The sequence below is a fragment of the Oryctolagus cuniculus genome, chromosome 1 (assembly GCF_051225735.1).
Source record: "Oryctolagus cuniculus isolate XC-2025 breed Fujian yellow rabbit chromosome 1, ASM5122573v1, whole genome shotgun sequence".
Taxonomy (NCBI): Eukaryota; Metazoa; Chordata; class Mammalia; order Lagomorpha; family Leporidae; genus Oryctolagus; species Oryctolagus cuniculus.
Window position 1 is genome coordinate 220,189,489 of NC_142867.1, and position 13,947 is coordinate 220,203,435.

The 13,947-nt window shown below is 44.0% G+C and overlaps 1 protein-coding gene across 2 annotated transcripts in view; it reads left to right on the forward strand.

Moving 5' to 3' along the window:
* PAPPA (pappalysin 1) overlaps positions 1-13,947 on the forward strand; it is a 266,049-nt gene that overhangs the window by 205,063 nt on the left and 47,039 nt on the right. For both annotated transcript variants that reach the window (XM_051855823.3, XM_089319886.1), the window contains 2 exons: positions 7,767-7,977; positions 8,692-8,863. In XM_051855823.3, coding sequence (XP_051711783.3) covers positions 7,767-7,977; positions 8,692-8,863 — 383 coding nt within the window. The remainder of the gene's footprint in view (positions 1-7,766; positions 7,978-8,691; positions 8,864-13,947) is intronic.

Sequence of the window (13,947 nt, forward strand, 5' to 3'; positions counted from 1 at the left end):
AGCAGGTTAAGCTGCTGCTGTTATGCCAGAATCCCATATTAACACTGGTTCAGGTCCCAGCTGCTACTTTCAATCCAGCTCCCTGCTGATGTGCCTAGGAAAGCAACAGAAGATGGCCCAATAGCTTGGGCCCCTGTCCCTCGTGTGTGAGAACTGGGATGGAGTTCCAGGCTCTTGGTTTCAGCCTGACCTAGCCCTGGCCATTGTGGCCTTTTTGGCCATTTGGGGAGTGAACCAGCAGATGGAAGATTCTCTCTCTCTCTCTCTCTCTCTCAACTCTGCCTTTCAAATAAATAAATACATCTTTTAAAAATTATTTGGTTTGGAGAGAGATGAGAAGACCAGTGGAAATTGTAAACCTTCTAACTTGTAGACAACCAAAGACTGTTGCTTGGTCCCATTTTTCCAGATGTGGGATGTATGAATGACTCAACACTAGGAAATCAGGCCCTTGGGAAAGGGGAGTGTGTAAATTAGCATTGATAATTATAGCATTGTGACTAATAATAATCTTTAATCAAAGTGATGCCAATCCTTCTATCACTGCTTCTCAGCTGAGGATGGTTGTGGGGAGCAGATCCCACATGGAGCTGAGGCCTCAGGACGATCATTATATTGATGGTTGTTGATCCCAGGGTTGTTCTTCCCTTCCAAAGCAGGAAAGCGTCTCTCCATTTGCTGTAATGACCCCACCAGGACCAACTGATATTCATGCCCCTTGGTTGTCAGCATCTTCTGGCACTCAAATTCCTCTTCTGAGGCTTCTGCTTGGACCTGCTGGCAGCAAGGACTGGACAAAGCTCCTGCTGACTCTCTCTGAGCTTGTTAATGCCACCTCCTTTGTCTCTTTTCTCAAGTCAGGAGGTAAAGAGATGACGAAAACAACTTTTCCCCATTCTTTTGCTTGCGTCCCTATTCTTTCTTCCACTCTTTGTTTTCCCTTTGCTCACAGTATGGTATAAGCAAAAAAGAAATAGCTTTAGAATCAGAAAGACCTGGTTCCACTCCTGGCTCTGCTCTACCAACTATTGGAACTCAGATGAGCAATTTCATATCTCGGAGCCTCAGGAGTGTCATTTATAAAATAGAGTTACAAGTGCCCATGTTGAAGGGTCATGTTGAGGACTAAGAGACGGTGTTTATTAGTAAATACTCATTGGTTAAAAGAGGCACTATCATAAAGAACTGTGCAGTGGCTGATTGCCCAGGCTCCTTGTGCTTCAGAGTCCCAAGCTACAGATGTCAGTGTTTTCAAAGAGCAATCACCACTCAGGATGATCAGTTGCGTTTACTCCATAGAAATGTAACATAATGCAAGCAGTTCCGCAAACACACTTGCCCTCTATATTCCAGGCAAACATCTATTGCCTATCTTGACTTTCACTTACATTCCATCCTCTCTTAAAGATGTATGAAAAATATCCTGAGAATCCACAATATTTTTTCAAAGATTTATTTACTTGAAAGTCAAAATTTCAGAGAGTGAGAGAAAGATTTTCCATCTGCTGGTTTACTCCTATAGACAGTCCCAATGGCCAGGACTGAGCCAGGCTGAAGCCAGGAGACAGGAGCTTCATCCAGGTCTCCCCCATAGATGGAAGGGGCCCAAGCACTTGGTCCATCTTCTGCTGCTTTTCTCAGGCCACTAACAGGGAGCTGGATCAGAAATAAAGCATCTGGGACAAGAACCAGCACCCATATGGGATGCCTGCATAAAGGAGGCAGCTTTACCTACTATGCCACAACACTGGTCCCAGAATTCACGTTATTAAAATCACTTATGCCAGGCTTCTTTATAAAATGAGCACAATAAGCAGAGGCAGAACCTACAAAAATGCATAAAGACCCATTTTCAAAAAAGACAACTTCAAAATAAAAATCAGAAATGTAAATAGCTAAGAATGAAAGATTACTTCCTTCACTTAGTCAACTCCAACTGAACTCAACTATGTCAAGTGCATTTAATATTTATTATGAAGTGGGACTTCTAAAATAAGAATGCCCCATTTTACAAAGCTCTTTTTAAAAGGCCTGCTTTCTACTTTTAGCTCTTACTGTTGCCTTTTCCATCTCAACTTTGCCTATTTTACATCTCAGTGTATTCACTAGTTTCTATTAGATGTCCAATTCCTTTGAGCATTTTCTGATTTCTTAGACTTTACTGAAGATAGGGTGAGAGCTGGGTGGAGACGGAAAGTGGCCACATCCTGTAACAATAACCTGCTTGCTTGCCCCGAACAGTCTAATTTGTGTTCATCATTTAACTATTCCTGTTCCTGCCTGCATGGTAGTGTCAACATTCAAGCCTCTTTCATCCTTTTCTTAGGAAGGTACTGCATCAGTTAAGCCTAAACATGAGTGCATCTTAGAACACTTTATTTTCTTCAGGTCTAACAGTTGAGATGATACATAAAGCTTCTTAGTAAAGACATCTGGAAGTGGGGGACACCATAATGGACAGTGGAGAGGTCATGAGGGGGGTGATATGTTATTATGTGGCTGATCATTGATTCCTGGATACTCTGCTGGTTGATACTCCTGACCAGAGACTTTCTCTGAACAACAGTTCTTTGGCCATGCTCAGGAGTAGGGGTCACCTGAACTGAGGTGACCTGAACTGAGCCCCTAACTCTAGTTTGAGCAACAACAGTTTGACCCTCTCAGGATCTCAGTTTTTCCACCTACAAAACTGGGTTAACGATGAATTGAGTTGCTAGAAAGGATCATCAAAATGACTCTGCTCATGCTTTTTAGGTCAGCCCCATGGACTCAATTTTCAGACACTCTTTGGTAGAATTTGCTTTAGACATTTAGGAAATGATTGGACAACTAAACAAACAAAATATAACCTAAGTCACTCTGTCTGAAGCTGGAAAAGCGCAGTTTGACCAAGCAGTTGGTATTCATCTGACCTGCCATACCCAGCCCAGTTGTGCTCTTTAACTCTATAGGATTGAGGAGCCTAGTGATGTGCTTCCAGAACTAAAATCAGTAGAGGATCAAAAGTGTCTCTTGGTGGGTGCCTCAATTTCTTCTGCATCATCTTTGTCTTTACTTCCAATACTAGGTGACGTTCTAGTGGCTTATTTTTGGGGAAACAACCAGCCTGAAATCTTTTCTGCCCACACTTCTTGCCTCACCTAGATATTTCCTCTGTTTGTCCCTCTTATCCCTTTAAAATCTTATTTCTGTAACTCTTGTTAAGATCTGTTCACTACCCAGAACAATGAAATTGAATCTCCTTGCAATCCCGCCTATCTAAGCCCTTGGCTAACATAGCCCCCAAGTGCTTGCTTGTCGTTCCAGTCTCACTAGCTGCATTTTTTCCCCAAACAATACAGTGCTCAATATCCTTTACTATCCTACAAACTAGGAAGGAACTCAGAGATAGCTGTGGCTTAAGTCTGGACATTTTAGATGACCTGTTCAAGGTCACAAGAAGATTCATAATACTTTATGCATTCAACAAATTGATATCAAAGACCTATTGTGCATTTGACAATAAGCTGACATATGGGAACAAAGAGTGAACAAGATGTAGCATCTTGTCTTGTGGTCCAAACATTACTAACCAGACTGATATTCCTCTCTTTGGGTTCTGCTCTATGCTAATTTAAATCATTTTTAAATTTACATATAGTAATTGTACAAATGTATAGAGCACAATGTAATGTTTTGATGTATGTATATATTGCATAAAGATAAAATCAGAGAAACCAGTGTATCCATCACCTTAAAGAGTTGTTATTTTGTAATGAAAAGATTCATAATCTTCTCTTTTAGTTATCTGAAATATGAAATACATTATTGTTGACTGTAGCCACCCTACTGTTTACTTAGAACTTGTTTCTCCTTAAGGACTCTCCAAAGAGACTTGGTCTTCTGAGCAATCTTTTAAATGAAATAACAGGTATTACTTTTGATATTACTACAGAATTAAAATTATTTTGGGGGACAAAATTGTGCCGCATCATGTTAACTGACTAGTTGAATGCTGGCATCCTATATTGGAGTGCCAATTCAACTCCTAGCTGCTCTGCTTCCAATCCAGCTGCCTGCTAATGTAGGTGGAAAAGCAGTGGATGGTAGCCCAAGTGCTTGGAAACCTAGGCTTCTGGCTTCAGCCTGGCCCAGCATCCATTTGTATGAAAGATCTCTCTCTGTTTCTCTCTCTTTTTCAAATGAATAAATAAATATTTTTAAAAAACTTGAATACTCATTAGAGCTTGAAATTTCAAAAGTCAGATTGTAGATAGGAAAAGCAAGATTTATTTCCCTGATTTTAAAAATACAAGTAAGTGGCCAGCATTGTGGCACAGGGGGTTAAAGCCCTGGCTTGCAGCAATGGCATCCCATATCAGCACCGATTTGAGTCCTGCTTGCTCCACTTCTGATTCAGCTCCCTGCTAATGCTCCTGGGAAAACAGCTGAGAATGGCCCAAATCATTAGGCCCCAGGACCCACGTGGGGAATCCAGAAGTATCTCCTTGCTCCTGGCTTCGGATCGGCTCAGATCTAGTCATTGCAGCCATTTGGGGAGTGAACCAGTGGATGAAAGACCTCACTCTCTGTCTGTCTGTACCTCTCTTTGTAACTCTGTCTTTCAAATAAATAAAATAAACCTTAAAAGAAATAAAAAATACAACCTAATCTCTAGCATAAACACCCTTACCTTCCACCAGGAGCTCCAAGCCTAAACACACTCTTACCTTGTGTTTTGACTCATGTTCTGCCAAGAAACATGGCTAGAGAGATGAGGACAAGAGAAATAGAATTGACAAGAGTCAACAAGGGTCTGTTCTAAAGCTGGTTACTATTGTGGGCTATTAGAGCATAGTCCTTCGGGGGGAATGCCGAGAACCAATGATGTGCATGCCTCAGAATTATTGCAACTCCAGACTCTGGTACACGCATCTGCCAGCTCCATCACTGGATAAGTGCTGTTTCCATGGGCACTAAGTCCTCAGGCATGGAGGATAAAGGTCAGTGCCAGTGGGCTAAGAGAAGGAACTAGACAGACTCTGTCATACTCTACTTTCTTCAAAGCCACATGTTGAATGCAATAGAGTAGCTCTGGCTGGGACATGGAAATTCTTATTCTGCCCCCTTATAGTATCTGCATCTCCTGGAGTTAGTTCGCTGTGGGGTTGGAGGACATATCCATGGTCCTGAATCTCCAGTTCCTGCATGACTGTGATTCTTCCTTGTCCGAGGTGCACTGCTAACTGCTGTTTACCCTTTCTCTGCATGTACTTTCTGGTTTTTTTTTTTGTTTGTTTTTTGTTTGTTTTTTGTTTGTTTTTTGTTTTGTTTTGTTTTGTTTTGTTTTTGCTTAACATTTTGCAATTTTGATGTTATTGGGTCACAGAAGAAACATGACTTCCCAATTTCACAGTTGATAGGTACATTTTAAGAATCCCAACATTCTTTTATAGATATTTTCTCTCTCTTAAGCCATGCAAAACGGTATGCTCCCTGCACCATCTTTGATAGACCCTTTGATTGAACCCTTTCCCACTAAGCTTATTCTGTGCTTCAGTAGCCCAAAGCACTGACTACCCCAAACACAAGAGCAATGAAAAAAATAAATAACTAGGTAGTCCCTGGTTTTCTGGGATCCTCTATGCTTCTATGGAAGACAAATAAGTCACCCTGTCACACCCTTTACTCTTTTTATTGCATGAGAAAATGCTGATAGCTTACACATTCACAGTTCATCAACATGAAATACTCTGTGGGATTTACAGACACCCTATTCTCTTATGCTAATGAGGTGAATCACACAACAAGAGAAGAAGATGAATGAAGATAGAAAAAGTAGCGGCACCTACATAAAATTGCAGTTTTCTCTCCCCTCTCCTTTTTTTATCCTGCTTTATTTTTCTCCATAGTACTTGGAGAAACTGGATCATACTAAATACATTACTTTTTAATTTAATGTATTATTTTCCTCCCTATCTCGTTAAATTATAAATTCCAAGATGACAGGATGATTGTTGTTTAATGTTGTTTTGTTTTGTTCACTGCTTTCACCCTAACATACAAAAGTATCTGCTCATAGTAAGCACTAAATTGAAGCTTGTTGAATGAGTGAAGGCTTCTGTGCTACTCACAGGGTCCTCTCAGATCTGCTCTTGAAGGCTAAAGGTTAAAGAAAGGGAAGGGCCGGCGCCGTTGCTCACTAGGCTAATCCTCCGCCTTACAGCGCCGGCACACCGGGTTCTAGTCCCGGTCTGGGCGCCGGGTTGCCCCTCTTCCAGGCCAGCTCTCTGCTGTGGCCAGGGAGTGCAGTGGAGGATGGTCCAAGTCCTTGGGCCCTGCACCCATGGGAGACCAGGATAAGTACCTGGCTCCTGCCATTGGATCAGCGCAGTGTGTTGGCCGCGGCGGCCATTGGAGGGTGAACCAACGGCAAAGGAAGACCTTTCTCTGTCTCTCTCTCTCACTGTCCACTCTACCTGTCAAAAAAAAAATTACATAAAGAAAGGGAAGAAGGGACGAAGGAAAGAAGTTAGGGAGCAAACCAGGACTTTGATATAACATTTCCTAAATATCATGCATTTGATCTCAATATGTTGAAAGATAGGCGCACTTGTTTTGTTCCTATAAGGAAAGTTGAGATTTAACACTCCCAGAATGGATGGCAAGTCCTCTGCTGAGAATACATAGCCAATATCCCATTAAAAACAACCATTTCTGTAGTTGGACAGAACTGGTTCTGAACCTCAGTTTTGTCTTTTACTAATCATGACAACCTGGTCTGGTGACATCATCCTCTGAGTCTCTGTTCTGCAGAGAATTATATTAGGTGCATTGTGTGATGAGAACAAGTGAGATTGCCTATCAGGAGTACTCAGTACACAGTAACTGCACAATAAATGTCATGTTCCTCCTTGTCACTCCGCCCTTCCAACCTTCGAATCCCAAAGCCTCACACATACTTCCAGGCCTGGTTGTCAACACCATTCAGCAATCACCAGGAAGAGGAGAGTTTGGTGAAGCAACACAAGTTTCAGGTCCTCCTCTAATTGTCTCAGGGAGGTTTGGGGCAGGCTGTGCCTTGATAATATATGAGCTGGCAGTGAAAAGCCTAACTCCCTTGTTTTACTTTTACTTGCAATGTTCCCCATCAGGCCGGCTTCCCGATGGCAATCAGCACTTCTGTCAGAGCTGGCACGGGCTGCGGGGAAGTGCTGTTCTCTCAGCTGCTTTGGCAAAGCTTCACTGAGCTCTGGGGCCTGAACAGAAAATCAAACCTCCTGATAACACGATGCTGTTACTTCCAGGCACTGGGAGGCCAGGACAGATACAGGAGCCCAGAGCCCAGGGGAAAATGGCAGCTTGAGGTCACACAGTACATTGATACCAGAGCGTAGAATAGCTTCTGAGAGGAGCCATGCTGCTGACTATCAGAAGGCAAGCCCCTTCATCTCTGGGTAAGGATTCCCACCTGAAAAGCAAGGAGGCTGGATTAAAGGATGGTGAAGGTCTGTCTTTACAGTTCAGAGTCAGGAATCAGAAGCATCGATTTCAATTCACTACAGACACAAGGAAGCTGACTCCCAAATGGGAGTTTCTTCTCAGTGACAGCTCTCTTGAGCCCCCACCCCACATCCTTGGCTCCTTCCTTGTAAATAGAAGGGGTCAGAATGCCACAGAGGGTTCCCTTGGTCCTTCAAGTCAGGTAAAATCTAGTAACCTATGTAGTAAGTCAGTGGTAGATGCTACTTCTACCCCTGCTAATCCTGCATTTTTGTGTCCCCCAGGCAACCACAGCTTCCTTACTTGCATGGAGGATGGACTGTGGTCCTTCCCAGAGGCCCTGTGTGAGCTCATGTGCCTGGCTCCACCCCCAGTACCCAATGCAGAACTCCAGACTGCCAGGTGCAGAGAGAACAAACACAAGGTGGGCTCCTTCTGCAAGTACAAGTGCAAACCTGGATACCACGTGCCCGGCTCCTCCCGGAAGTCAAAGAAGTAAGTGGGGCTGGAAACACAATCTCACAGGTTTCGGGAGGAGAGGAGTTGGATCTGAATACTTTATTGGAAGGCAGCACTCATTTCTTCTTTGGAGAAAGTACTCGCCATTCTTTCTCATCTCTTCTGACCTGTTGGAAGCTCAAGGACATTTTTGATAATATGAAGTTTTGGTCAAACAAAGCTGCCTTTAAGTTCCAGGTTGGCTGCCTACTGGCTACATGATCTCATGCAAATTATTTCATGCAAATTCATTTCTCTGGGTTTCTACTTTTTCAGCAGTAAGATGAAAATTATATTAAGAGTTTCTATAACAGGGTTGCTGTGAAGAATCAATGAGGATGTGTATGCAAATGCTTCCAAAGTGTTTGCACATGGTGGTTGCTCAATATATGGTAGATATTAATATAATTATGGTGCCAACACTTATCAGGACATTATGAATGGAAGGAAGAGAAGGGGACAGCAGGGTTTGTGTTTTATATCAATCCACAAGTTACTGAGAGACGGTATGACATTCCTGCCTGTCCTTGCTCAAAGAGTTCTATAAGTGAATTCTTCTTAATCCCTTATACATGACACTCACCACCACCTAGGACAAGTAGGGAATCAAGACTGGGAAAGAGAAATATAAGGACAAGTTTGTGTTTTGGAAGGACACGGGTCTAGCCATTTGGTCCTAGAGCTTTCTTTTCTTTCATCTCTTCCTCGAAGACGAGCCTTCAAGACACAGTGTACCCAAGATGGCAGCTGGCAGGTGGGAGCTTGTGTTCCTGTGACCTGTGACCCACCTCCACCAAAATTCCACGGGCTCTACCAGTGCACTAATGGCTTCCAGTTCAACAGCGAGTGTAGGATCAAGTGTGAAGACAGTGACACCTCCCAGGTAAGCCCCCTGGAATTAGAGATTAATATTTTGGTCCCTGTCCTCTCTGCTTACCAAAATAAACACTGTATCTTAAGAACCACTTTCTCCAGGAGACTGTCTACATATGCCCAGATTATAAGGGCAATATCACCATAGCAGAAGTTAAGAAATGGCCTCTAATTACCTTCCTTTGTAAGCTCTTTGATCCACATTTTCCTTCCTAAACTGTATTTTGTTCAGAGATTCTTGGCTTACAAACTTTCTTTAACATTGGTACCCTTACAATGGAAATCACAGATTGAATCCCATTGTATGAAACTGATGAAAGTTAAGTTACTCTTGTAGGAGACACTGAATGGTTTTGCCAGTTTTCTACCACCATCACTGCTGATGTTGGTCCTTGAAGTCTTTAAAATCACAAGAGTACCACTAGCTTAAAAAAAAATCAGTTGGTACCTGAAGACTAAGAGGCCATATTTTGATTTCAAGGACTTTTTTTTTTTTTTTTTTTTTGGCAGGCAGAGTGGACAGTGAGAGAGAGAGACAGAGAGAAAGGTCTTCCTTTGCTGTTGGTTCCCCCTCCAATGGCCACCGCGGCCAGCACGCTGCGGCTGGCACACCGCGCTGATCTGATGGCAGGAACCAGGTACTTATCCTGGTCTCCCATGGGGTGCAGGACCCAAGCACTAGGGCCATCCTCCACTGCACTCCCTGGCCACAGCAGAAAGCTGGACTGGAAGAGGGGCAACCGGGACAGACTCCGGCACCCCGACCGGGACTAGAACCCTGTGTGCTGGCGTCGCAAGGTGGAGGATTAGCCTAGGGAGCCATGGCGACGGCCAAGGGACTGGTTTTGAGAACAGTGGAAGAAAAGGAAAATAGAAGAAGCTAGCAGGGTTTATATTTTATCTCAAGCCACAACTAGCAGAAAGTACAAAACTGCTATCTCTGCTGACAGAGTTGTGAGAATGAATTTTCTTTCATCCCTACACATGCCCCTCACCATCCACTAGGGCTGGAAAGCAATAAAGTATGCAAAAGTGAAATGAAAGACAGTTGTTTCAAAAGATACCTTGAGTTCACAAGAAACTCCATCTTAATAGAACCAACCAATTTAAGGTTGATAACCAAAGCCCAAGTTTCTCAGATGTGTAAAAATCATCAGCTGTATGAGGCCAGAGTTCAGTTTCCCAGATCCTGCTGCATCCTCCATGGTCAGTCTTTATTAGTTAGTACTCATTTCCAATCATCAGATATTAGCAAACCACTATCTTCAACTCCTCTATTCCCTCTCCCCACATCTAAGCAATCACCAGGTCTTGCCCTTCCTCCCTCCAAAATACCCAAAGCTATCATCTTCTGTCTGCAGTGCCACCACCCTAACTCAGGCCACCATTCCTCTTTCTAGGTTTGCAGCTTCTTGGTTGTTTCCCTACTCTAATTCCCTTACTGCTCTGCAGTAAGTAGATTCTCACATTTCAGCCAGAGTGATTTGTTTGAAACATAACTCTAATCATGACAATCCCCCTGCTCACAGCCCTTCATCAATTAGCAGCTGCCATTTCCACTAGGATAAAATTCCAGCTTGTAAGGATGGAATTTAAGGCTTCTACCCCATCACCAGGAATACTGACCTCCCTCTGCCCTCTGCATTCTCTACCTTAGAGAGTTCACTTACCTTTCCAGCTGGTTGACTCCTCATCACCCTTCACTCTTCAGCACAGGCATTTCTTTCTCCAGGAACTCTTTCTCAATGTCTCATCCACTGTTGGGCTCAGCATCACTCCCCAGGATTACCCCCATTGCATTATAATTGTCTGTTTCTATGTCATGTTCCTACAGTAGGCTGTGAAATTCTTCACTGATCTGAAATCGTCCCAGTGACTTCAGCACTTTGGACAGTGCCAAGCACCTAGTAGGTGCTCAGGAAATGATGGCTGCACTAAGGCACAGGAAAGGATAGCAGTGAACATCAAAGTCAGTTTCCTCATTTCCAGATGAACAGATGAGGACCAAGAGTGGTTACTTAATCTCCCGGGGTGGCACAGCTGACATTGGCTGAGTCAAAACCAGAACCTGGGTCCCTCCAAACAGTGGGTAGACCGACCCCAATTAGCACCACCTGAAAATCTTTGGTAGTTTACACTCATGGTCCTCTGTGTACACTCAGGAGGGGAGTCATTCCCATCCCTGATTGCCAGGGAAGCAGAAGCCAGTGCCGGAACAAGCAAATGCCAGAGATTACCATGGCCTCTCGCAGGCTGATCAACTTCCCTCTCGCTCCCTTACATAAAACTGTTGCTAACAGTTACTCAAACTGCTGAGCCAAATAATATTTTGGCTGTGGTCATGTTATCAAACTGAAACCCAGTCTGCCTGGGGCCTGCCAAGTAACTTTCATGGCCAGTTTGTATTTAAAGGGGAGGAAAATGTAAATGCATCAGACGACTCGAGCAGTTCTGTTTGGCAACTGGCAGGGAGGCTAGACGCAAAGGAGCAGGGTATTGCTTGTCAGTGCAGAGAAACGGGAAGTGCATGCCAAATGGGCTCCTAATACAATTGACGTTTCTAGTTTGTACTGAAAATGAATTTCCTCTACCCTCAGACCAGGGGCCCTAGAGCCAAAGCTAGTATTCACCTCAGATCCCCTCTTGCTGCCTGTAAACATAGCAGGAATGCACGGCTCAGAGCATCTTGAATCAAATGGCTTGTATGAAGCAGGAATTCTTTGCTTTCCAAGCAATTCCAGATTTTGGCAAGGAAGGATGGGGGCTTTTTTTTTTAAAAAAAGAATTATTTATCTATTTGAAAGTCAGAGTTACACAGAGAGAGGAGAGGCAGAAAGAGAGAGGAGAGAGAGAGAGAGAGGGAGAGAGAGAGAGAGAGGGAGAGAGAGCGAGAGAAAGAGAGAGAGAGAGAGAGAGAGAGTTTTCTTCCATTTGCTGGTTCACTCCCCAAAAGGCCGCAATGGCCGGAGCTGCACTGATCCGAAGCCAGGATCCAGGAGCTTCTTCCAAGTCTCCCACATGGTTGCAGGGTCCCAAGCACTTGGGTCATCTTACACTGATTTCCCAGGCCATAACAGAGAGCTGGATTGGGAGTGGAGCAGCTGTGACTTGAACTGGCACCCATATGGGATGCCAGCACTGCAGGCAGCGGCTTCATCTACTACACCACAGTTAGCTCCAGGATGGGGGCTTTTATAGGGGAAATTCATACACTCCCTCTCACTGCCACTGAAAGCAAATGAACAAATAAAATTCCAACTCCATTCGTTCTTTGGGAGCCAGTCTGATGCTGAATCTGAAACCCTGAGTTCAAATCCGGATTTTGCTGCTTATTAACTGGAGTACTTCACTTTTTGAGTTTTAGTTTCCTTGTCTGTAAAATGGGAGGGTAGAAATAATACTACCTACCTCATAGTTTGTGAGGACTAAGTGAAGTAATGAAAATAGGGTTTGTCTATGGGTACCCCCTGGAGTTGTGTAGTGCACAACCTATACCACCATGCATGGCAGCCCCAGGGAAGACACATTTACATGTTTACACTGACCTGCCTTTCAGCTCCTTCCAGTTGAGAGACTCTCATGTACTTTCTGAGCTTTTCAAGCACTTGGAAACTAAGGTGGCAGATTGACACCTAGCCTTCTGCTGGCTAGCTCCAGACAGTCAGAGACAGGGACACCTCTGCTACATGAGGCCTGGGTATGGGGTAGCGACACTAGAAGGAGCTATAGGGAAGCCCAGTCTCTTGATCAAATAAACAAATAGAATAAATAGTCCTCTGATCCATCTGCATCTGCTGTAATTAAAATGTTCCACATCTGCACTGTACAATTTGATGGTCACTGCCCATGTGTGGCTGTGTGGCACCTGAAACCTAGTTACAGAGACTGAGCATCTAAATATGAAATTTTATATAATTACATTTTAATGTTAATAGCCACACTTCCACCTACCACACTGACAGTTCAGCTCTAGAATTTCCAGTGTTTTTGCTGCTCTGAACAATCAGAAAACATTAATAATCACAAAAGTTTTCTTTTTTTTGAGTGATGGGTGTCAAGTTGGTGTTGCAGATTTCCTCTCACTTTGACAACTCCTAAAAATCCTTTGAAAAAGAAACAATGTCCCAGTTTTGCAGAGATGGACCCAGGTCCGGGGAGGATGGTTCTTGCCCTGGCTTCCAAGTCAGCAGGTGGTGTTCTGTCTGACTGCAAAGCCCTGCTCCTTCCACTGCTCCTAGACTTTTCAAGAGGACAAGGATCCCATCCTCAGGTGGCTGGGGAGAAGTGCTAATTGTCTCAGGATTCAATCTAGCTCTGATGCCTCTGAGCTATTTGAGGTGATAACTCAGGCCTGGCTTCTAGTAAGGAACACTGTGGGGGCTTGGCAGGTGAATAGGGGGCAACCACCCTCAGAACTGGGACAGTATCAACACAGGACGCCTGCAGCTGGAGAGGATAAAGGCTAGAAGTGCACTCTGGACAAAGTCATCTTCTTTGTGGTGGATTTCAGCAATGCAGCAAAGCAAGGCAGGAACGATCGAAGCAGAGTCAGCAACACAGCCAGCTCATTGCACAGACTGTAGAGGATGATTCTAAGTTTCTTCCGCCAGTGACATGGGGCTGGGCTCTGCCTGTGGGCTCTGCCATGGACAAAGCACAGCTTTCACAAGAGGCATGCATAGGAAGGCATTTCCTAAAAACACAGGCAAATGATTAACAGCAGTGGTAATTTAATAAGCACTTGGTCATGTCCATCTCTGGGCTGAGTGCTTTATGCTGTTCACTTTGTTTAAGACTCACAACATCTGGCACTGCTGTCCTATTTTACAGATGAGGAGGCTAGCATTCACTCAGTGAGGCAAAGCAGTTTGTGCCATGTTACATACTTAGGAAGTGGCAACGCTGAGGCTTCTGATGAAGTCAGGCTTAACCATCCATCTCCTGTAACACAGGGTTTGGTTCTGACTTGCTTGGACGTCACTATGTTTCCCTCTGTCATTGTTTAGTTTATTTTCACTTAGACCAGGAGAAGTAGAATCCTCCCTCTCCCTCACCCTTCCTTCTTTCTCTCTTCCTGTCCATTATAGCAAAGGG